Source organism: Paralichthys olivaceus, chromosome 14 (assembly GCF_024713975.1).
Source record: "Paralichthys olivaceus isolate ysfri-2021 chromosome 14, ASM2471397v2, whole genome shotgun sequence".
NCBI classification, from domain to species: domain Eukaryota; kingdom Metazoa; phylum Chordata; class Actinopteri; order Pleuronectiformes; family Paralichthyidae; genus Paralichthys; species Paralichthys olivaceus.
In genome coordinates, this window is record NC_091106.1 from 9,778,817 (window position 1) to 9,803,742 (window position 24,926).

The 24,926-nt window shown below is 40.1% G+C and overlaps 3 protein-coding genes and 1 long non-coding RNA gene across 5 annotated transcripts; 1 reads left to right on the top strand and 3 right to left on the bottom strand.

Annotated features, from left to right (window-relative positions):
• The first annotated feature begins 696 nt into the window (after positions 1–696).
• Positions 697–3,351, top strand: LOC138413639 (uncharacterized). The gene is made up of 2 exons (XR_011246050.1): positions 697–1,745; positions 1,960–3,351. It is a non-coding gene; the product is annotated as an uncharacterized lncRNA (long non-coding RNA).
• cfl1l (cofilin 1 (non-muscle), like) lies at positions 2,747–6,549 on the bottom strand. The gene is made up of 4 exons (XM_020087689.2): positions 5,508–6,549; positions 4,254–4,540; positions 3,559–3,635; positions 2,747–3,424 (listed from the first exon to the last, which is right to left on the bottom strand). The coding sequence occupies exons 1-4, from the start codon at positions 5,508–5,510 to the stop codon at positions 3,303–3,305; spliced, it is 489 nt and encodes a 162-aa protein (XP_019943248.2). The 5' UTR covers positions 5,511–6,549; the 3' UTR covers positions 2,747–3,302.
• Positions 6,550–8,678: 2,129 nt separating this feature from the next.
• On the bottom strand, positions 8,679–16,889 carry LOC109630641 (calpain-2 catalytic subunit-like). Its single transcript, XM_069538803.1, has 21 exons — positions 16,507–16,889; positions 16,034–16,103; positions 15,540–15,658; positions 15,307–15,440; positions 15,049–15,217; positions 14,867–14,950; positions 14,004–14,089; positions 12,653–12,727; positions 12,343–12,500; positions 12,057–12,226; positions 11,949–11,960; positions 11,550–11,761; positions 11,412–11,448; positions 11,254–11,319; positions 11,107–11,164; positions 10,629–10,693; positions 9,585–9,653; positions 9,402–9,480; positions 9,158–9,274; positions 9,002–9,060; positions 8,679–8,921 (listed from the first exon to the last, which is right to left on the bottom strand). The coding sequence occupies exons 1-21, from the start codon at positions 16,741–16,743 to the stop codon at positions 8,898–8,900; spliced, it is 2,100 nt and encodes a 699-aa protein (XP_069394904.1). The 5' UTR covers positions 16,744–16,889; the 3' UTR covers positions 8,679–8,897.
• Positions 16,890–17,477: 588 nt separating this feature from the next.
• Positions 17,478–23,331, bottom strand: LOC109632323 (calpain-2 catalytic subunit-like). Of its 2 annotated transcripts, XM_020091552.2 has the most exons (21): positions 23,095–23,331; positions 22,583–22,652; positions 22,314–22,432; positions 22,048–22,181; positions 21,791–21,959; positions 21,625–21,708; positions 21,465–21,550; positions 21,299–21,373; positions 20,964–21,124; positions 20,706–20,875; positions 20,587–20,598; positions 20,219–20,430; positions 19,988–20,024; positions 19,765–19,830; positions 19,633–19,690; positions 19,484–19,548; positions 18,908–18,976; positions 18,731–18,809; positions 18,019–18,135; positions 17,845–17,903; positions 17,478–17,756 (listed from the first exon to the last, which is right to left on the bottom strand). In XM_020091552.2, the coding sequence occupies exons 1-21, from the start codon at positions 23,329–23,331 to the stop codon at positions 17,733–17,735; spliced, it is 2,103 nt and encodes a 700-aa protein (XP_019947111.2). In that variant the 3' UTR covers positions 17,478–17,732. The 2 variants fall into 2 exon arrangements, 1 of the variants encoding a protein (XP_019947111.2); XR_011246049.1 differs by lacking the exons at positions 17,478–17,756; positions 17,845–17,903; positions 19,633–19,690 and having other exon boundaries at positions 18,077–18,135.
• Positions 23,332–24,926: the final 1,595 nt, after the last annotated feature.

Sequence of the window (24,926 nt, forward strand, 5' to 3'; positions counted from 1 at the left end):
GTTTAAAAGTCTAATGGCCTGGGGGACGAAACCGTCTCTTGAGTCTGGTGGGGGCCGAGGTGCTGCCAGAAGACAGCAGGCAGGACAGTTTATGGTTTGGATGATCTGGGTCTTGAATGATCCGGTTGCTCTTCTTCCTACACCTCTGGGTGTAGAGGTCCTCCGTGGATGGCAGCTCTGTCCTGGTTAATGCGCTGAGCAGACTCTGAGACGGTTCAGGAGCAGCTGTCACACCAGGCGGTGATGCATCCAGTCAGGAGGCTCTGGTGAACCTGTGAACGTTGCACAGAATCGTGGGGTCCATGTTGAGCCTCTGCAGCGTGTTCTGTAAAGTCTTCGACATTCCCACTATACATACACGTGCTCTCAAGATCGGTTTCCTTGGTTGCATTATCTATCGTGACAAGTTCTTTAAAACTCGGTGCATGCTCATCACTGAACAGAGGCGGACTAAACCATTAGGCAAAGGTCGGCAATTACATTGGATCCCGAACTACCAGGGGCCCATATAAAGATTTTTTTTTTTTATTTATCATTTCTTTCTAAAAGTCCATACGCTAAAACGGCATCAGAATGCCTCTTATTCACAAGTCACTAGTGTCTCTGCAACCCCCCCCCCCCTCTACAATGGACTATTCCATTGACGCGTCCACGGAAGTGATCCAGGGTGTAAACCATGACGTAAACAGAGACTGACGAGAAGTGTCGGGCCAGTTCACAAGGAAGAAGATCTGGTTCAGTTCATGCAGATGAAAATGAACTGGTTCACGTTCATTTGTTCCATTTTTTATTGGGATGATTTAGATGATGATCGTGTGTTTGGTTTTTAATCGATGGTGTCGGTTCACGACTCTGTGTCGCTCCAGTCACTTAATCACTGAGTCCTGTGCGTGTCGCCTCATGTTGTACTGAGCACACACATTATGTGGATGACTCATTTTTCACGATGTTTAAATGCAGCCTCATAAACTCTGGAATCAAACAAACCAAGTTGCTTCCTGTACTGATCAGCTCCTGATAACTAGTGATGAGTGTTTATGAGTTGAAGTGAGAGCAGCTCAGAGTGGAGGAGGAAACTGAAACTCCAGCTCCTGCAAACACATTTCACTCGCTCCTGGCATTTCACATGATGGCCTTTACGAAGATGAATTAAAAAAGCCATGACAATAAAAATATTCAAGGGAGAGAAAGAAAAAGACACAAGGACAAAGAGAAATGGTTATCGTTTTTAAAAGTATATTTTGTTATTATTTCTGTAACTCCATAATTTACCTCCTGTGTGTTATCTTCTCACTTAATTAAAACAAGATATAAGACAGAGGCCTCTCATCAACTTAATCAGAGATCCTGCTGAACACCAAGGTAAAAGATCAGTGAGGCAGCCCTCAGGTGGACACATACCTGGCTGAGGCAGACACAATGGCCAGAAGCTATGGACAAGTCATCTTTATGTGTTTTGGGGCTGGGATGCCTGCTCTTTCCAGGATTACCAGTACTGGCTTTAACACAGTTAGTTTACGAAGGCCGTTTGAAAACTAAAACAACCCTCCCAGGATTACAAAAAAAAGTTGTTGAAACGTGTTTCACCTGAACCGCAATTCACGGTGGTCACTTCCAAACTGAGCATGACTAAGCATGTGGAGCTATTGTAAGCAGGAGTTACAGGTGGTGTGACTGTGCAGGTCTGAAGGGGGGAGGTGCTGTGTCCATGCAGATGTGAATGTGGCATCCAGGACATTCTGAAGGTAATTTCTTCAACAGTCATGTGAAAGTAGATATAATTTAAAAAAAACAAATGACCCAAGCTAAGCAGCAGCTGTCTTCAGCTACTTATTTAACAATATTTATAGTTCTATGATAGGCTATACCTATTCCCCCCTCTTCAGCCAGAGCCAGCAGGAAGACCTCTATGCAGCTTCTGAAAACTTTCTGATGACTCTCCTCCTTTGCGGCACACAGATACCGAGGAGCCTCAGGACCAGATGTCGCTGAGCCTGGCCTACAAAGACCAGACGCCCCACTTCCCCCAGCTCACAGCAAGCTTTCCATCTGTTTCTCCAGCACTTAGCTACCAGGTAAGCATTTTTTGCTCGGTTTGTTTCCTTAACTTCCCCAAACTGGTCTTCCCACGGGACAGTCAACTGAAGCAACTTGCTTGGTTCAACCGCACTTCAGGACCATGTCTGGGATAAATACCCTACAGTACATGAGCTGCCAATCCCTCACTGCATTCACACACACACACACACACACACACACACATTGAGGACACTCGTTTGCATAATGCATACCCTTTCCCCATATAACCATCAAAACAAAATGTCCTACCCTAAAGCTAATTCTAACCCAAAAAGTAAGTCTTAACCCTCAAAACAGCCCCTTGAAAAAATGAGGACTGGTCACAATGTTCTCATTTCTACACAACTACCTACACACACTTGATTTAAACCTATAGTTACAATTTAAAACCTACAATCCAGCGTTATTTGGCTTACCCAAACACCAAAAGGCCCAAGGTTTTGTAAATGGCGGCAGAATCGTTATTCTATACAACAGAGTGCTAAGACCCTCCCCCTGCAGCCATCTGTTAATTACAGGCCCCATTTTCAACCGATAACCAGGCACAAATTGTAATTGTAATGAAAATGGCTGACTTGCAAAAACAATCTCAGGACTGATCAAAGGGCAGAATACCAGGAACACTGTCAATCATGAAATCATCACGTAAAAAACACCACACGCTCAATTGATTGCATCGAATTTATTTAGCAATACTCAATACACTGACTGCTGCATTTTCATAGAAATTATTTTTGTTTGTAAAAAGTCATACTATTTTGTATCCAGTAAAGTGTAACAGTCTAGAAAAAAAGATTTATATCAAAGTTCCAGCCTGGCTATTTTGACCTGTAAACTAATTTTGGATGTGCAAGATATAGATGTATGCAGAGAACAAATTATTAACCAACACCAAAAGCAATGCAGATGGAATGGGCAGGGTTGTAACAGCCATCACATGCAATTGTTGCAAAGAGTCAAGTGACAGACAATAGTATCAATGTATGAATATGTCCAATCATTAATAAAATTATATGTCAACAAGACTGATTAAGCCAAGCTGGTGTAACTAGAAAATGTAGTAGAGTCCAGACATCAGATTGTGAAACAGGTAACAGGTAATCCTATGCAGAGCCCAACCCTCCCCTTTAAACTGTGTTGACCTAATCCTTAAAACAGAGGTTAATTTAGAAGCCCTGGTGTCCTCATCTCAAATCCCCTTTAATGGTCCTCTTTTGCTTTGTTTATTTCTTTCTGCTTCCAAAAGTGTTGCCCTCAATCCCCAAGACATTTTTCCCCAGACTGCTTGCAAAGTCCTCCATCTCGGCATCTGATCGGTCATTGATCTCTAACTCGTGCTTGATACCTGTGGAGGACACGAACAGAGTGTTTCACACAAAGACCCCAATGCAACATGCGCTCTGAGCTTCTACCAGAATCAGTGTTTCTTTAAAAAATTTATTTGGATTTGACAAAATAGAAGAAGTGAAAAACATGTACCTGCCACAACGGCCTTAATGTATCGCTTTGAGCTGGCGTAAAGCATTTTTTCTTTGCAGGTTGATGTATCAGGAGTCCTGATCAGAAAAGAAATCATCATTGACATAATTATTCACATACACAAACAAGAATGTGTCACCTCAGTATAAAATAAGACAGTGGCATGGAAAGGTTTGGTTGAAATGTCTGTTTCTCTCGAGGATGGGAAAACCAAGAAAGGTTTCTGAGTGACATGCTAGAGGAAAATCAGACCCTGTGTTTGACTGCAGAAGACCTTCAGGAGGATTCAGCAGAGTGGAGTGGTGGTGCACTGTTCTACTGCGCAGCCACACCTACACAAATACAACCTACATGGGGTGGTATCAGGAGAAAGCATTTCCTGCATCATCACTAACACCTAAACAAGGCAACCTAAATGCCATCGAAAATCTACAGTTAGACCTCAAGAGAGCAGTGCATGCAAGAAGGACCAAGAGTCTCACTAAACCAGTTATTGTGAAACTGTGAAATTAAAAAAAACAATCTTGCTTATAAAATTAAAGAAATTAGGGCCAGTTCTTATTCACTTACTTGACACTTGCCATGCCACTGTATATTGCTTGTTGACTCAATAGTCTACTACAGGTTAAGGATGCATTTGAAGACAATAATTTAACAATAGTTTCTTATGCTTCTATTGCAGTACCAGGACCTACCACATCACAAATACGAGTTCTTCTTTGGGTGAGTCCTTGGTTTCATAGTGGCAGTCGTATAAGAGGTAGCAGCAATGTTCCGAGTCCATCTGCTCCAGGAAAAGCTTGTATACATTCTTCTTTTCAAGCACATCTTTTTCCCTGAAAATTTTGCTCGGTTGGATCTGGTCGTCTTTGATCTCAAACACTACCAATCTGATGCGTTCCATGCTATTGGAGTCATTTTTCACCAGTCTCATCTCATTGTAGACATCTGTCACTTGATCAGAAATCTTTACCCCAGACGCCTGTTGAGAAAAACACAAAACATTAAAAGTCAGCATTGGTAGAAAATATAAATAACTAAATAAAGACAATCAAAACTGCTGTCTTGGCTTGATTTGTCGATATTTTACTAGATGTAAAAAATCTATAATGATTGACATACTAATGCTTAAAGACAAATGCAGCTATATTTGTAATGTGTAACAATGTCTAAAAGGTGCAAATGGTTCAATGTCATTCATTTTATTCAAAAAAGTTCTGTTTCCTTAACATTTTGAGTATGGGATTACGTAAATTCAACAAACAAACAATTATCATTTCTCAGTTAAGTGTATGAATTAAAGCTCAAAGAAGAAAAACCTATCACAGTACAAACTATCACAGTGGGAGGATTGGCTCATATTCGAGCAGATGTGCACTTGTACTGGTTTGGAGACAGGAAGCAGAAGTGAAAAATTTAGAAACAGGAAGTTCTTTGAAACTAGACTTTGTAGAAAAGTGTTCATGCCATTTAGACAATATATAAATATTGTGTCAGCTTTATCGTGTCAGCTCTCTCTCAGTTACGTGCCATGAGCTTAGCTTCCCTCTGCATCTATAAGGCCTCGGCTCTGTCACATTCCAGTCATTGCGGAACAAGTTAGTACAAGAAAGACCGCCCCGGAGGATTCTCTCAGAACAAGTTTCAAGCACAAACAAAGCTCCCTCCATTTTGTAGGCAAAACCACACCTTGAGCAAGTCGAACACCAAACTCTCTGTTCACTTGCAAAGCTTATTTCCCCCCTCAAATAACATCAGATGTAAATCTTATACTCTAGACAGTGTCTAAGTGAATCATTTCATTTTAAGATTTCATGAAAAAGAAGATATAGCATATCAGAGTGTCACCTCTACATTACATATCCAGTGGTACACACTCATCACAGAGTAGGTTATTTACTGACACAGTGAAAGTCAGTCCAGTGAAATGCTTTGAGGAAGCTACTCACCATTTTGCTTCAGATGTGTGAAGGAGCAGGCAGCAGAGAAAAATGGCAGCAGCAGCCTCAATGCAGAAGGGTCATAAGGAAAGAGAGCAGGTTGACTCATGGGGGAGGGGCTGTTGTAAATGAGCACACCTCCAAAAGTTGTCCCACCCTCTTCCCAGGTGTGATAGCTTCAGCTGCCTGCAACCTCAGCAAACTCTGTGCATTTATTCTCATTACAATCACCATTGGCATGTTAAATCACAGTGAATATATATGTGCGCCACTGCCTGGTACAGGGCGAGCATTTTTTTTTTGTCAGCGTTACCATTTGCTTGAGTTCAGTATTGTGGATGGCTTCCTTTTGAGGTCAAAAAAAGCCCAGGTGAGCTTGAGCCAGTCATGGGTGGGTGTGGCACATGACACCCTTATATGGAGAACAAACCTGTCCACATTTTTAACTCATCTGCCTGTGGGACGCAGCTCAGTGGCCTTATAAGGTAAAGGGTAAGATGAGTGTGCAGATGTGCCAAAAAGATTAAACTGTCCTACCTGTAGGAAGAGAGATGTGTCGTATCCATCAGATTCCAATAGTCAGTAGTCAGTTCAAAAACATAACTGGTTACAATCCAGTTATACATGAACAAACATATTTATTACCTAACAGCATAAATTGTTTTAATAGTAAAATTCAACTTGCTAACTCAGTTTCTCTCGTCATGTTCACCATGTCTTTTCCGATGGTTGAAAGTATGTTTTGGCTGAGTCATGTAAATTTCACTCCATTCGTTAGTTACTTAGAATATTAATTATACCAAAAACAACATTAAGTAGAGCCTCTCAACTGTGTTGTGAAATATCTGAATTACAGCAACTGCCAGTGACAAAATCAGTAACTTCCTGTGTGAACATCTGTCCTCGATTATTGGAAAATGAGAGAATAGCATTCTTTATCTTTTTTTAGATTATACAAATAATTAAGGTACTCTTGTTGTAGAATTGAGTACGTAATAAACTCCACCTCGACAGTGAGTATTTTTGAATACAGATACTGTGCTTCAGCATCACAGTAGCTTTGCTTCCTGTGAAGATTAGTGGTTTACAGAGTCAGGCCCATCCCACATCCTGTTCCAAAAAACAGGGTGCCTAAATGTCAGCACGTCATAACTCACACTGGCTGACACTTGCACTGCGAGTGTCGAAACCAGTTATTTGTGAAGAAAAAGAGACATTATCATATATATCAATCCGTTCAGCAAAAGTATACTAGAGTTATCCGCTTAAAGCTCTCATTTTGTAGCTTGAGGGTTGTTTATTATCACATCTGTGGTAAGGCCTGCCCTGCCAGACCTAATGGCAGCCAACACAAAGTTTTCAGAGTTATAAAAGAAACACAATCCTGAAGCACACAGGGCAGGAAATGGCTGCTGCATTGCTCTGTTTGAGTGAAAAAGTGCATGCTGCTGCAAGCACACAGCAAGTCCGGCCACAACCCATTCAGTGACGACAAAGAAGCACACCTCTACTTTATGAGCACTCTGACATCTGCTGGTCGATCTCTGAACCACTAAATACATTATACTGAAGTATAATAATAACTAGTAACTCAGTAGAGCACATACCTCCACCTAGGCCATCCTTATGCTAAGGCCACATTACATTTCTCAGCTACATTCACACCCAATTGCACACACTCAACTATACCAACCTCCTAAATATTTCTGTTTTCTCATTTCTTCATCAAGATCTACACATCATTATTTGAGATATCAAAGAAAAATTGAAACAATCCCAATTGAAAAAAAAAAAAATCCTGTATCCTTTATAGTTTATGACTAATCCTGCAAATTAACAGACCTCCCTGGCCAAGGTAATAATAATAATGATAACAGCAACAACAACAATAATAATAATGTGGAAAGTCAAAACTGACTCTAAAACAGTTGAAAGCTTTTCAGGAAAGTGTTAATTTTTAAATTCTGTTTCCCCTGTTTATGAACGAAATAGCCTCAATTAAACAAAAACCAACCCAAACGGAATTTCAATAAAGAACCTCTGAAGATGAAAATGTTCTTTCTTGAAATGGCTCCTATGTCCTTTAATTATTTAAAATATTTTTATAAATAAGAAAAACAAGAATTGAGTTTGAGATTTTAATAGTGTCAGGGTGTGTATGAAGAGGGCCTGCTACATGCTGAGTCATTCGTTTTTTTATGTAAGGCTTTAGAAACCTACACAAGTGTTGTGACTCATAAGTTAAAATTAGATTGTTCGTAAGACCATGTTTAGTTGTAAGACACTCTCCTCACAGATGTGGGTTGATCTGCAAAAAGTAACTCTACTAAAAATTTTGAATGAAGAAAACCATTGTTGTTCTCACCTCGGTTCAAGTTTCATGCCTGTTGGACTATCGTTGGGTGTAGACAGATATGTTTTCAAAGGTCAGTAATCTGGCACTCAAAAGAAAAAAAAAATAGAATAGATGATATGCTATTTTTTTAATTAATAGCCATTGATTGGTTTGTTGGGTTTACAATAATTTGGCAGTCTGGAAACATATCAGCAGAATCCAGATAATATGGTGATATATCATGAAGTAGACTTTTTCACTATTAAGAACCTTCTTTCAGATGAAAGGGAAGAGATGCCACACAGATCTGTGATGTGTGACAGAATTTCTGTATAATTTCTTATATTGCATTCTTGCAAAAAAAAGGAGTTCAACTGTTTCTCGCCTTGAGTTGACTAATAAGACTGTTACCACTTTAATTGCTGTACTTAGATATGGAAACTACCACAGGCAGTTAGTTTCCTTTTCCTGACATTAAGAGAAACAAAGATCAGGGGAAACAGTAGCTTGGCTCTTATCTAAATGCAAACAATCCTTCCACCATTACCTCTGAAGCTGAATCCCATTGTTATCTCAGTAGTTTGATCTCTGCAAAAGATACGTGAACAACTGGCATTTGACAAATGAGATACAGAGAGTTGCTTGGTGAGCTCGAGAGGTGCTAGGAGGATTTTAGTAGCTGTTGGTAACTTCCTATGCGTTCATGCTAAGCTAATCGGCTGCTGGCTGTTGCTTCATATTTACCATACTGGTTTGAGATTGGTATCAATCTGCAAGAAAATCAGTTATTAGGTTTCACAAAATGTCCAACAAAGTGATTTAGTTACTTCTTGAAAGAACAGCACATATATCTTTTTTTATTGAATACTAATCAAACACATTATTATTTGACTGTGGCATTATTTTGTTTATGGATACTCAGGCCACCGGCAATAGTTTTCACTCAGATTTAAAGTCCATTCCATTGCAAAAGACATTCACCAGAAAACCTGCAGCAAATACACAGATATGATGATTCTTCAGCACAAACGTGGATTCTTCAACTGTAAACAGTCAGGGCTCCTCTACAACATCACCAGATTCATCCACTGTGGAGGAAACTCACAGTCACTGCAGTTCATAAACCATTGTTTATGTTCTTGTTTCATGATCACAAACGGGCTCTTACCTCAAGAAAACCCAGCTCTACATGACCTGACCCGTCCTTATCCAGGGTCTTGAAGGTCTCTGGTGTTAAAGAAAATTCAACATCAGAATTTAGTTATCATGACATTTGGTTGTGGCAGACAAAATTAACAAAACGCTGGCAAGGACAAAAACTCACTGAAGAGCGACTCCAAGCGAATCAGGCAGCAGACAAAATTGTCAAAGTCGATGGAGTGGTCTGCATCACTGTAACGGGCCACAATAATCTGATGCAGAGGGTTGTTGAGAGAGAATCCTGTCCAAATTGGAGAGAAAGTATAGAAATTCACCCATCAGACCATATCATGCAAATCTCACCACTGTCCTCTCTGGATGTACAGTGTAAATAATTAAAAAAAAAATCAGCATCACAGATTTCTCACCTGCTTCATCAACAGCCACCCGCATCTCAGAGGAACTCATACAGCCACTTTGGTCTACGTCTTTGCCTTTGTAAAGATCCTAATAGAGAACTCAGTGCATTAATATGTGCCAGTACCATTCTACTCATGTATGTATGTTACACATTGTATGTTAATGTCAATATAAACAGATAGGGAACACACCAGGAATTTCTCAATCTTTGACCATAGGATCTTAAATTCTACCAATCCTAGCTTGCCGCTTCCATCTTTCTTTGAGGACAATGTTAAGGACAATTGTGACAACCCTAAACCCCACACAGAGTCATGTGCGGCAGGCTCTGGGCCTCTAACACATGTACATTTGTTAGTGTTGATTTTTCAGGAAACACTTGAATTTTCATTGTTATGCAGAAGATGCACAGTTATATTATCTATGAAACCAAAAGGAACTAATCAGCTAAACTTCAAGCAGGTTTTAAACCTGGATGACCAAAAGCTTTTCTCTTAATATTAATTGAGCTTCTAAAACTTCAGAGATACATGATCTAATGATATAGCCACTTGCCTTTGCCTCCAGTGAACCTATCAGAAATCTTTGTTCCAGATTTATCCTTGGATTAATATTTAAAATTAATTTTAAAAACATTCAAGGACTTATTTCACCTACATAACAAGAAATCAGGCACGTCCTGTAATGTACCTCCTTATTATCAGGCTGCACCAGTAAGTCTTTAAAGACTTTGCAGCTTGTCCAAACTGCTGCAGCACATGTACTGACAAGAACCAGGTAGAGACCACATTTTTCACATGTTTTCTGTCATGCTGACTTAGTGTGAATAAATCAAATCAAATAACTTGATTTATTTGATTAAAGTTAACTTATGCATAAATATAAATACGTATAAACATTAAACATTAAATACATATTAAACATACAAGTTTTACTTTATTATCTAATGTGACCCTTAACTTGAACTTAATCAAATCAAATCAAAATACATAAAGTAAGGATTGTAGGCATTTTTTGTAGTAGTACCATATCACCACACAGCTGCACTCTTCCCCTCATTTTCAGTGTTTTCAGTTATGCAGCAGTGACATAAACCTTCTCTCCTGACTGTCACAATGAAAAACAAATTGTGCATTTCCCAAAAGGCAAACACTGAAAATTGGGCAAAACGTGATGCTAAGAGGTTCAAGATTTTGCATATTTCTTCCGACATACAGTAACTCAGAACAGGATACATCCAGCAGGTTGACCATGTTGCGGCAAGTTGTCAGACTGAATCCATCGGTTTTGATGTCATCTCCTGAGAATGAATAAAACACAGGCATACATTGCTTTACAGTGTGAGGTGCACATTAATGAAGGGAAAACGTTCTGTATGTCTAGTTTTCGCTCAATCTCCCCACCTCTTCTAATGAGCTCACTGCTCAATGGTTGTTAATGGTAATCTAATCAGATTATGCCATGATCTCATACAGAAAATCATGTTGTTGCAGTCAAACTATAAATCTCTTCTCCTGTCTGTCGCCATCAGCTGTCATTTCAGTGATTTTCTGTGAACCTCCTCCTCCAGACTCCATTGTCTTCATATCCAGATCCCTAGTTGAGCCCAGCTAGACCCCTGTGGGTTCCCTATACTGTGCAGCCACACCCCATCACATTGAATTCTCTCCTCACGGAAATAGCTGAAAGATGAGAAACAAATCATACACTTACTCCTCATCACCACTCTGTTGAGGATTTTCTGCAGCTCGAACACAGAAATCTCCACATCCTAAGAATCACATGACAAAGACTGTAAAGTACAGGAACATTGACTGAAAACCTACACGATGAAATATTTAAAATATTGAGTTTGCTCACGTGTCCGGCAAGCTGACCAAACAGTTTCTTGAAATGGTCACTGATGTCATCTTCATCAACATTAATCTATAGTTGACAAAATAAAAATGATTTTCCCTTTGTAAAATATTAATATCAATATTATTCTTCCAAAGAATAAATCAAGAGATATGATTTACCTCCTGAACATGGCAGTCCACAGGATCGTCAATCTCCCTGAAAGCCGAAAGTCACATATGATCATTTTGAACGCTGTGATTATGAATTACAATCTCTTCGTCCTCACGAAGCAGCTTTTCTTAATGAAATGAGCGTACTGGAAATCAGCCTGTTTCTCAGAGAAGACTCGCACATAGAAGTCTCCATTCTTGTTGGGCTCGAAGGTGGAGGGGATGATGAGGTACTCTCCAGGGGGAAGACTGAAGCGGCTGCACACTTCCCGCAGGTTGATGAAGGTCTCAGAGCGCGCTGCCGAGGCATTGTACTTGAAGAAGTTCTTCTTCAGATGCACCTGCCTTTTGCCATAGTACTGGAAAAAGACACACATGCAGTTTGGTCACATGAGGGCACTGCTGACACACCATCCATTGGACCTCCTTGTTTTTCTATTTTTAATTAAACACTGATGAAACAGTTGCTTTGGGTGCTCATTCTTCATGAAAAATGACGGCTCCCAGCAACAAGTTCATTTAGTTTCTTCATCTTTGCTTACGTACCTCCTCAGGCAGCTAGAAAAAGACAAAAACAAATCAAATGTAAGAACATGAGAGAAGTGTCTACTGACAAATGTCGTCACTGAAACTGTATTTCAAACAGCTCCTCACCTCGTAGATGGCAAAACCAATGGTCTCCATGTCTTCCCCCATTTTTCTCCTACTACGCTTGTTCTTCTGCATCAAGCCCACGATGAAGGTGCAACCCTCCTCGCCATCATCAGGGTCATCATCCACCTCATCCAGCTTTATGACACACTGAGGATTCATCCAGAAGGAATCTAGGAAGGGAAGCAAGGGTTAGTTGGGTATTTGTGTTTGTTTACGACACATATAAACTAGTGATGGGTTCAAATCTGGAGCTGCAATTATGCAAAAATTATGAAACTGGTTGTACTTGGATAGTTTCTGCAGCCACCAGCTGACACGTCCATCCTCCATGTGTCTTCAAACTCGGACTCTGCCCATTTCTTGTAGTCGTCTGTGAGGACATCAGGGGTGAGGTTGCATATTTCAAGGCGAGAATATTGGCGCAGAAAGTCAGGAAATGACATCCTGTAGAAAAGGCGGTACAAGGAAAATGGAAAAAAACAATCACATCCTTTACTTTTTCCTCCTTTTGTGTCATTAGAGCTTGTTATTTGTTGTCCAGACAATATATATGTTTGCTGTATGGAGACTGTTGAAGTTCCTTCAGCGAGATTTACCAGAATTCCCCATCCTCACAATGGTTGGTCAGCCTCTTCCGATCCTCATCACTCACATATCTCCAATTGCGAGAGCTAGAATTAGAGTGTGAGTAAGTTGAATAGTGTTTTGCACAAATAACCAGCCTCATGAAGTGAACGCCACACAACTCCTCCACCCTTTTACCAGCCACTGGGTGTGTACACATTTCTCTGTGGGTTACATGCATGAAAGAAGAGGACACACTTAACACCCTCATAAAAACAAAGGATGAGTCAATAAGGCTGGGTCCTCTTACAGGCATGAATCACCAAGGCCAGGGAGACAGTGCCAATTATTTGGAATAGGCCCATTCATAAAATACATTAAAAATTCAATTCAATTTTAATGAATAATGTTATCACAGTTCCACAGCTCAGTCTAAAATGGAGCTGAAACACATTCTTGACATGATAAATGTTTTTTCATCATATTCAGAGTGGATAGTCAAAGTAGTCATGTGTCTACATCCATCGGGGCTGTGAGGCACAGTGCTAATGTTAGGGATGCTAACATGCTGATGTTTAACAGGAATAATGGACTGTATATCAAAATTAACATCACTGCTCCCTGAAAGTGAAGCTAAAGCACCTTGAATGCCCCCTGGTGGCAGGCAGAAGTATAGGTTACAAATCCTGCCCCCTCCATGTTAGTGGATTGGATATAGGCCAAACTAAAAAGTCAAAGTGCACATCAAACACATTTTCTTAAAAGATGGCTTCTGTCATTTACAGCAGTTCCTTGCACACAGATGTTTGTTCAAGTACGTGTGGTTTCAATTAGGTAATTGATTGGATGAAATGTCATGATTAAGAGCTGAGACTGACTCGCGATTGGTCAAGCATGTGTATTAGTGGCACTTCGCCTCCCTGGCTCCATCTCAAGATTTCTACTGTCCAGACTGTCTCCAAACAATGTCATTTCTTGCAAGATGGCAGCCTTTGTATCAAGGATATTTTGGCTTTATTTTTGGATGATGGGAGGAGATGGAGAAGCGTCCACTTTCATATAAAGTCTATGGTTAACCAATGGAAGATGGGATTGTAAATAGTTTTGCAGGCATCTGGTCCTAAATCAAAGTATTGGACTAAATTAAATGTTTAACCTGATGAGGACACAGAGTAAAAGGCTAAAAATTACCAGAGTTGTTATTAATAATCCTATGGGGGGAACATGAGTGTCAGTTCCATAATTATTAGGATTTTTAATTCATTCTGCTAATCTGGCATTAGAAGAAGTCGGGGATCACAATAATCATTATCTAGGAACCATGAGTGTGCCTGTGCCTGTGATTTCCTGCCCATAAAACCCCTACATGTACACAACACTCACTTGTCACTCCAGTCTCCATTCCACTCCACCTGACCCCATGGGTTTCTAATCCTGACCAACTGCACCACGTCACCGTTGTATTCAACCTGACACAAAATAAAGTTTCAATTACCCCCAATCAGAAAAAACAGTATAATCAAATATAAACAAAAATATTAAATTATAATATTGATTGAAATCTGGTGAATGTAGTTGTGTCTCTATTCAGGGGCTACATTCTTCAGAGGACACGATCTTCGTGGCCAATGAAGACCGCCTCCTCCGTGGGCTGCATAGAACACATGGGCTGTACTGAAATGAGACGGTGGTCTACAGAGGATTTCTGTGATCATCGTCACCAGCTCGTCTTGTCTTTTTTGCTGTTGCCCACCAACAGAGCTGAAGTTGGACACAGTGAGAAAAATGAATGCCCCTTGGATTTTTTTCATGTGTGTACTGTTAGGCGAGAGTTAAAGAGTGATACTCAAATGGTGGCCATCTTGTTTCTTGCCTGTGCCATTACTTCTTTGAAAAACCTGAATCCTGGGATAGGTTGGGCAGAGAGGGATGTGACAGTTGGAGCCTTTGTTTATCGTAAATGGAAGGACGCAATTGTCTGCTGCATTTAAAGGAGCCTTCAAAATGTCTAGTCACACTGCTGTGACACAATCTGTCTCAAAATGCAGCCTCTGAAGGATGCAGCCCCTGAACACAGCTTGTGTCTCATAAAACCATTTTGTGACCCCTGATACCCTAATGATTTTGTTATCATTGATATTGTTATCTTGTAACTCCTCATTCTTTGTCACATTTATGTAGCAGCCACAGCAGCTTCACTTGTACCTGGATGGCCTTTGTCTTATGATCTGTACACATTCCCTTACCTGGTCTGCTCCCGTCAATGAATAGGCATGACCCTTCACCAGCTTGCGATAAGTGACAGCTTCTGAATCACTCGCGCTAGTGATCTGGGATGGAGAGGAAAAAGTAGTGAGGTCAAAAGTACCAGATCCCAAGAGGACACCAACAACACTCCATGAAAGTAAAACAAGAAACTCAAACAAACATCAATGGAGCATCCCAGAAGGGATCCTCTCTCCAGAGCCTTCTTAATGATTTTGAAGAGATGGGGATCCGCCTTTGTCAGGTCATGCCTCTCAGAAATGCCTCCAGTGAAATCCTCGAAACCCTCAATGGTACTGCCTCCAGAGAGAGCCTCGTAGCATCCATTCAACCTGAAGGGGACAAAAAGGTTTCATGAAGGACTACACCAGAGGAGCAGACCACTAAAACACATTGATTCAGATGTTCTATTCCTCCATACTTGGCATATGCCTTCTCCAGCAGTGCGCTCCAAAACTCGGATCCCTCCTCTGAGTGAACAAACAGCAGCTTTCCATCTTTGGTGGGCAAACGGTCATCGACCACCACATCCACCCACTCACCAAACTGCCAGAACTGAACCACAGAGAAGAGAAGAGAACTCAATACATAAAATCCAACCTGTCTGCACCACTTACAAAGAACGCAGCTGTGGTGTGTGTCCAAGTACTGAACCTCGAAGTGAAAGATGCCTGCGTAGTTCTTGTCAAAGCTCTGGTCGTGGGGTACAACCCGAGTCAAAACCTGTTTGTTGAGGGTCAAGGAAGCGATTGCTGCGAGGAGCCAGCAGTCACCTGAACACAAGGTGACAAAGTTATGCAAAATGTGAGTTTGTAGTTTAGTTTGTTTGCTCTCTCTCTCACACACACACCTCAGCTGTGCACAGTTACTGCTCGCTCACATTCTACACATTTCTCAGCAGCAGCAAATACAGCTCAGTCTCAACCACACATGTATCCACTCTGCTAGACTGGGTGAAGACAGAGAAGACGGGGGGAGTTGTTGCAAGAGGGAATTCAATGTAAAGTTAGACAAGCAAAAGGATCCAGGATAAGCATGATGACAGTAACGGATGGAAGGAAACATCCACATGACCTGATAATTTGGAGTTGTTGAAGATGGAAATATATGTAAAATAAATACTTGAAATATCTGAATGCATTTCTCACCAAGCGCTCCTTGACAAATGTCAGTCCTGGTGGCATTTTCAAAAATGAATTTTGGATTGGAGCTCAACTCCTGAAAGAAAAGAGGTGGAAATGAACAAAGCAGTTTTTATTTTTTCTTATTCACTTGAGTTTAGTATTTTTGGGGTCTAAAAAGTATGTTTATGATCACACACATATTAATATTATAAACAAACTGCAGGTTGCAGCTTTTAGGAAAAAAAGAACTTTGCATCTTGGTAACAGGAACTGGCTTTCATCACTGAACAATAGACTGAGTGTAAAAGGAAAGGTGTGTAGGAAAATATGAGGAAAATAGCAAATATATCAGCAAATGTTTAGAGTCAACACATGCATGATAAAAAATTATCTATATGTATATATATGTAAAAAAAGTCATATACAATTATGCTCAGAGTGTTTGCAGCGTGTTTCTGTTTAAGGCACATCGTGTCTCTTGCAGCTCCTCTACCCACCGTGGGTCTCTTCCAGGTGATGCCCCGCACTTTGTAAGAGTCTGGTCCCAGCTCGTTGAAGCCCAGGGATGAGGGCAGAGCCTCGAAGCAGTCATCCTCGAACAGCCGCCCTCTCTCCAGGCAGCAATCCCTCAGTGCCTCGTAGTCCTGGTTCAGGTATTTCACCGCGTGGGAGTTGGTCCCGACCCCGTGCGATCGCTCTCGGTTGTGCGCAAGTTTGCTCGCAATGCCCGACATATTCAGCGGCTTGTGACACGTCTCCTCTGCCTGTGAGTCGTCTGGTGTGTGTTTTAGTCAGGGTAGCTTTGTTACATTTGCAGTTCAACTTGTCTCCACACCCTGGTCAGGCTGCTTTTTCTGGTTCACCTGTTTCCCTCTGTGCGTCTAGACTGGATTGTTGGCTCGTGATTGGTCCAGATGTGGACCACCACAGGTTCTTTAGCAGAGGGATTGAATTTCTGAATATAATTATGTATCATTTCTGTACACCCTGAGAAATGTTGTGTCTAAAATGTTAACTTTATCTATTACAATTACATATAAAAATGGTCATTTTATCACATACGTTCAATGTATGATGTTGAATGTTGAGTTGATGTGAAAAATAAAGTAAATCAAAGGACTTGAAAGTAATTTGATTAAATGAACTTACACCTTTTCATAAAAAATCATTAAATAATTTAAAAAATCATATTTTCAAGTTATTATATTTATTCACATCAACTCAACATGATAGAAAACTCTTAAACAAATGTGACCCTTTACATTGAACATATGTGATAATTTACATTTTATATGTGTTTTAAATATATAAAGTTAGCATTTTTGTGAGTGTATGATAGACAACACCACAGTTCTTGTTGTTGCATCAGTCATTTCTTACCAGTATGAAAAACAATGAAAATCCCAGACAATATTTGAATAATTTAATCTGTTTGATCTGTGCAAGATTTAATAAATTGGAACAGTCAAGAGGTTTCTTACTTTTTTATTTTTCTATCACTTGACAGACATTTTCCAAGAGCAAACACCAATAAAGTAAAACTGGTTACGTTTTTAACTTTTAACAAAAATAGGAAAAAAAATAACCCGTAAAGGTTTTTTCCCCCATTTACATATCAGGCAAATACAATTTAAATGTGTGATAAAGTGTATGCTAAATGCTTTTCTCATTGGGTTAACTGGCTAATATCACAAAGGAATCCCTGTTTGTGTTGTTTCCAGAGCTAGTTGATAGCCAGGCACAGCCACTGCAAAGAGCAAAAACAAAAAGTTACACAACAACACAGTGACTAAAATGGGAGTGGCTAAAAAACACACTATTTTTCTCCAACACACCTGTTGCATGTCCAGCTCGATCTTCCCAGAGTTGTTTCTTTCCAGAGACTTGAACATTTCTGGTTGAGAGGAAAACACACATACGGGTTGTAAACAGACCGCAGCTCTCTGATACAGATCAGAATGAGATTAAGGAGTATTGTTGTTGTATAAGTTGTTTTTGCTGACACTTACTGAAGAGCATTTCCAGTTTAATGAGACACGCCACAAAACTGTCAAAGTCTATGGCGTACTGAGCATCAGTGTAACGGTTGACTATGGCCTGTAGCACGGCACTGTTGACATGGAAACCTGTGGAAGAAACATAACCATCATCAACTTCCTGGAAGATTGCAGGGTTGGTTTCATACATGAGGATCAAATCTGATCTTGGGGAAGTGTTTTTTATTTTATTTTGATCTTTAGAGAGGTGTCAGTTATTAACAATGGAAGAGGTTTGTTACACAGCCTCGCCCATACTCATTTTGTTCCTGTGGTAAAGCATGCACGACAGACGCCTTTGTGCAGGGAGGGAGTCAAACTGGCTTATCCAGTCTTACATTTTCTCCTGGCACTAATTATACACACAAACACACCATCTGCTATGCCAGAAACTAATGCTGCTTTATTTTCCTCTGCAGTTCACTGATATTTCTATTTTAGAAGTCATGGGCATGACAATACCTTAACTTGGTCCACAGGTATTTCAGCTTTAGTGGTATTCTCAATTCAAAGACAACCAGAGTCTGAATGCAACTACATCGCTGATATATCATGGAGCCATGCAGCAGAGGATGACAGCTTTGCAGCAAGGCATGCAAATAAGCTATATGGTCCTTTCCACTGTTCACACTTTAACTGTTGGATGTTACTGTTTGAGATTCCTCTTGCGATCATGTCTTTTTACCTGCTTCAGTGGCAGCGCCTCTCATCTCATGGGAGCTCATGGTGCCAGAGTAGTCTGAGTCGTGATTCTTAAAGATCGCCTGTGTGACCCAGACAGCCATGATTTGTGTTAGCAGATGCAGAAAGGTGTTCCTACCATGATCATAATTCATTTCATACCAATTTAATGGCAACTCACCAAATAATTCTGTATTTTGTTCCAAAGCACATGGAACTCCGTCAGTCCCAGCTTGGCACTTTCATCTTTCTGGTGAATGTTAAGGATTACACCATGTAAAGCCTGTGATTAATCACGTATTAGTCATTTAAGTATCATTTGTGAATAATGATTATAATCACATCCTCAATCATCCTCACTTCAAGGATAAATTGGTGCAGATGATTATTACCATATATTTTACAATACATTAAATATTTTAGTAAAATTTGAGGTTACACAATAAACTGGACTAAAAGTGAACTTATGAAAAAATACAATTCTACATGATTGCCCTTGTTATCTCAGACTATCTATGATTGTCAGAGTAAATGCCTTTAAGATATATCTATCCATTTATTTTTCTTAATGTGGCATATTGACATCATCATGATCTGGTTCCACATCATTTAACTCAGCCCTCCTCTGGATAAGATTAGAACTAATGTCATTTACCAATCCAAACTGCAGTGACACAGTGGAAAGACATTTGTAAATTTAAGGTGCTATTTCACAACATAACAAATCAGTGTCTGTTTAATGTATTAAAGAGGATACATCCAACAGACTGACAATAAGTCGACCTGTATCCAGGCTGAATCCATCTGTCTTGATATCAGACCCTGCAAGAACGTGACAAAACAAAGTCTAAAGTCAATGAAAATTAAAGTGTTTGTGCTTAAATTAATCAACTTTTTAGTACTTACGATGAGAGACAACATTGTTCAAAAGTGTAATCAATTCAAAGACAGATATCTCCATATCCTGTTTGGGGAAAACATTGCATTAATTTTCTTATTATGGCAGTTTATGCATTTTTGTCACATCCTTCTACTTACATAGCCTGCAAGCTTCTTGAACATTTGCTTGAAATGAGGATCCACTTCACTCTCAGATATCTCCTCCTGTGAGAGAAAGATACCAGCAAGTCTGATACATGATCTCAGAATGTTAAATTTAACATATATTATAATAACCAATGTGTATTTCAAATTTACTGTGAGACTTCCACTCACTGTGGAGGAAAGAAAAGAAAAGAACTATTTTATGGATATTTTTTACCTCCTCTATCTTAGCATCAATGTCCTCCTCCAGTGGACTGAAAACAGAAATGCACAGTGTGAACACTCTCTGTTGATTTGCAATGAAATAACAAATAGTTTTCTATTTGTGACTAAAGGAGCTGGCCACTGACTTTGTCCACTAGATGGTGGTATGAGCGAAAGCTCTGAGCTCTACTGCACATGACCCTGAACACATCATGCACCCTGTGTGTTACTGTAACACAGATACCTGGTCGCAGCCTGTTTCTCTGAGAACACCCTGAGAATGAAGCTGCCGTTCTTGTGGGGTGAGAAGGTTGAGGGGATGACGGCGTATTCCCCTGGTGGGAGTTTGATGCGATCGCATACTTCTCGCATGTTGATGAAGCTGTGGCTCATGGCCACAGCTCTCTGTCGCAGCAGAACCTCTGGACCCAGATGAATATTGCTGCGACCTTTGTACTGAAGGTTAACAGCAGAGGAGTTTTATTAATGGAAAGTTGTGCGGGATCCCAGACATTCACAAGACAATCAAACAATCATATTAATACTTGTGCTGTAATTTAAAATGTTTTAAGTTGAAGATCATTACTGACATGTACCAGAACAAATACAGACCTCATCTGGGACCTGTAAAAAAGAAAGATGCATATTTATTGCACATCAGTCAATTAGTCATAAAAAAGTCAAATACAACAAACTGATTTCATATGAAATATCATATTATTGTCAGACACCTCATAAATGGCAAAGCCAATGGTCTCAAGGTCGCGGTTAAGCCTCTTCTGTTGTCGTGAATTCTTCTGCATCAGCCCCACCAGAAATGTACATCCATCCTCGCCGTCCAGAGGATCGTCATCCACGTTCTCCAGACGCACCACAAACTGAGGGTTGGACGAGAACGTGGCTGGAACACATTCAGAAAAAGTGAGGTAGTATATACACAGAACGTCTTGCTCAGACATAACTGCACAAATGATTTTCTTTTCTCTCACCTGCGTTATTGCGGCAGCCACCAGCTGTGGAGCCAGTTCGCCACATCCCTTCAAACTGGTAGTGGTTCCAGTGGCCCACGGTGTCGCTCATGAGCGTGTCCGGGGTCAAGTTACAGATCTCCAGCTTGGAGAAGTGCCTGATGAAGTCAGAGAAGGACATCCTGGCAAGAGGAAAATATATATTATATAATATATTTTAAAAAATATTTTTATCTCAGTTTGACTTCACTTCACAGCCTGAGTCTGAACGTAAACAGTTGCTGCTGGAGATATAGAAGATTATGATTATTAATCCATATTCTACCATCAACAAAACATTTACATTTAACATTTACCAGAACTCTCCATCTTCCGCCACATGGTTGAAGTTTGATTTCTCATCTTTGCTGATGTAGTCCCATTCACTGGATCTAATAATAGTAATTATAAAACATTGTGCTTTAAAAAAATGCCTGGAATTAATCAATGGTAGCTGATGGTTTTTTATATACAGTTATTTACCCATCACTCCAAGGCCCTGTCCACTCCACTTGACCCCACGGGTTCCTGATGCGGACCAGTTGAACCATTCTGCCTCTGTAATAAACCTGCGGAAAGAGCAAGAGTTTAATATATAAGGAAGATGTGCAGTTTAATTAAAGGGAAAAAAGTGTTGTAGTACCTCTTCCGCTCCAGTGACTGAATATGCATGTCCCTTCACAAGTTTCAGAGATGTGACTGCCTCCGTCTCATAGGCACTGCTTATCTGAGAGCACCAATAGCATAATAGTTTAAATGTTGGATTGTTTGCAGATAGTCATGTAAATCAGTAGTAAAATAAGATTTACGTCAATAGAGCAGCCGAGCAGTGAACCCAGCTTCAGGGCCCTACGTATGATCTGGAAGATATTTGCTGGAGCTTTGTTTAAGGAGTATATCTCTGCAATTCCTCCCGTGAAATCCTCAAAACCTTCAATAGTGTTTCCACCTGAAAGAGCCTCATAGCAACCAGTCACCCTGTTGGACACAGAGAGACGAGGATACATAACACGTTCACAGATGAACTGATATGTCGATTTGGGAATAAAAGGAAGATAATACATACTTTGCATAGGCCTTCTCCAGTAGAGCGCTCCAAAACTCGGAGCCCTCCGCTGAGTGGACAAACAGCAGCTTTCCATCTCTGGTGGGCAAACGGTCGTCGACCACCACATCCACCCACTCACCATACTGCCAGAACTGTGACGAAAATATTTCTAGCATTTAATTAATGGCATTTAAGTAGTTCTTAACCTGCCTGTGTGATTGTATGTTTTGTCTGCGTGGCAGGTGATTACATCATACACAAATGTAAAAAAGCCTTTGCCAGACCTGGAAGTGAAATATCCCGGCGTAATCCTCTGTGAAACTTTGTCCAGGAGGCACCACACGAGCCAGGATGCGGTGGTCCAGGGTCAGCGAAGCTATAGCAGCCAGGAGCCAGCAGTCACCTGTAACAGAGCAGTATGCATGTTCCAACAAACTTCCTTTGTAAAGCTCAACAGACGAATGGGTGGAGGGTTTATTCTACAGATATTTTTGGTCTTCTTGTTAAAGCCATTACACTCCATCATCCATCCATTTTCTTTCCCTTCACTTACCCAGAGCTCCCTGGCAAATGTCTGTCCTCGTGGCTCCATCATCAATAAACTTAGGGTTGGAACACAGCTCCTTTAAAGAGCAGCGAACAGTGACAATGAGCTTTTCATATTAGTATTAGTATTAAGAAGCATTTAATGAACCCTGTCTATTTTGATCCACATATTCATAAATTCGGCAAAAAAAGTAATAGGTACAAATGTGTGTGTGTTTGTGTGTAGACCAAAAACGTGTAGGCTATAGTACACCAGCGATGTGTTTCCTTTGATAAATCTGGATAAAAGATATTTAACACTATAAAGTACTATAATAGCAATGCAAATGGATTGTACAGTGTAACACCACTGAGACTGCAGGAGGTGCCATAAAATTATTTAGATGATTTGATTGATTTAAGTACTAAACAATTTTAAATACATTATCTTTACTTATGCTCCCACAATTCTTAGTTTTAGTTTTTCATATTACAGAATATTTTTGTTCTGATAGCCGTGTCTCTCTTGCAGCTACCTACCTTTGGCCTCTTCCAGACAACACCCCTGGTCTTGGATGAGTATGGGCCCAGGTCATTGTAGCCCAGCGATTTCCTCTCCGCTGGAAACCGGTTGTCCTCAAAGAGACGTCCACTCTTCAGACACTGCTGCCGCAAACTCTGATAGTCCTGCTGGGAGAACTTCACCGCCCGCTGGTTGGTGCCAATGCCTTGCTCCCTCTCCTTCTGGTGGGCCAGTCGGTCTGCCGTGGATGTCATCCTCACTTCGGACAAGATCTACACTCACTGGATGGTGGGCCTGGATTTGTCTCTTCGTGAGAAGAGCTGGCGTGTCTTTGTTCCAGCTTCCTTTATAGCTGCCACAGGTGATGGAAATACAGAGTATGATCACAGACAGGGAGGGGCCGCAAATGGACAGGTGAGGCAAACAGAGCAGACAAAAGCAACCCTAGGCAAATTACCTGAGAGATAGCTGTGGCCACAGCTCAAATACAAACAGGGACACACCTATGAGCGACTCCGAGCATCATGCTCATTTCCTCTTTTATTAACTTCCACTTCAAAAGCAAAGGAAACCAACTATATTAAGTAACAGGCATTCTACAACAATCATTTACAAAAACATCCCATAAAATAAGATGAAACAATAGAGATGTTTTCCTCTGGTTATTGTAGGGGATTAAGTTCACACAGAGCCAAGAATTGAGACATGGAAGATTAAATGGTTGTACTAAAGTAACTGTTGAGCAAGACTCAGAGTAGCAAAGTAATGACATTGCAACATTGAGCCTGAGGGATGTCTGTGTGCAATCAGCAAATACATTATGATTCAATATGGCTATAATGTAATGCCCATATGAATAGAATACATTATTAGTGGACATAAACTGCATAACAAATAATTAATTATACATGTACTGTTGTTTTTACCAAACAGCTGACAGACATCAACCATTGACTTTATGTAAGTAAAATACCACGTATGCCTTGATGTAGCACGTGTGATTTGGTTCCTGTTCTCAGCAGTTTTGATTAAATTAGCTGATATTCAGCAGAGTGGGACATGTAGTGCTGCCCTGGGGATTTCTAATGAAACACCAGTTCAAAGTTTACTTTGAGGGTGTTTACATCCATAAAGCTTTTTTAAATCACTTTCAGAGGACCGAAAGTAATTGAGCAAATAATGTAATGTTAATGTTATTTGTGTTAATGTTAATGTCAATGTCAACTTGAATTAAACTACTTGAGTACATTTTGTTTCCAGCTGGTAAACCTGTAAACTTCACATTAGCTTTGAGGCTCTTATTTCCCTTTCTGTTTAACAGTATGTTGGGGAGCTTTTTAAATGCAACTCTGTTATTTACTCAAGACGTTTTCATCGGTTTTGGTCTTGGGGGAGTATTTTGCTTTTTAGAATCTCCATGTTCTAAACTAGACTCACCCACTTAATGCTGACTTTAACTAATTGCCTTTTGCTTGGCTGGTCATTTATTGCAGATTTTTGATTTTTAAGACCTGCTGCCTTTGAAAATGGGAATTAACAAAAACATTAACAAAATTATGAGCTGACAGATTCTTATATGCTACATAGAGTTGAAAGGAGATAATAATTATGAAACTCATATTCTACTTATATTCTACTTACTGTATATACACAAGAGTATCTAGAGTTTGATATAAAAAAAAAAAAACGTTTCCTTTCTGTTTGGGTGTGACTTGATAGTTGTCAGTAATTTAACAACCCACAAACTGTCATAGATTCAGATTAAATTTTTGCTAAAAGCAAAATCTTGATTGAAGCACAGAAGTATGCGATTTATATAGCATCACCTTTTTTTCCACCAGATCTACAC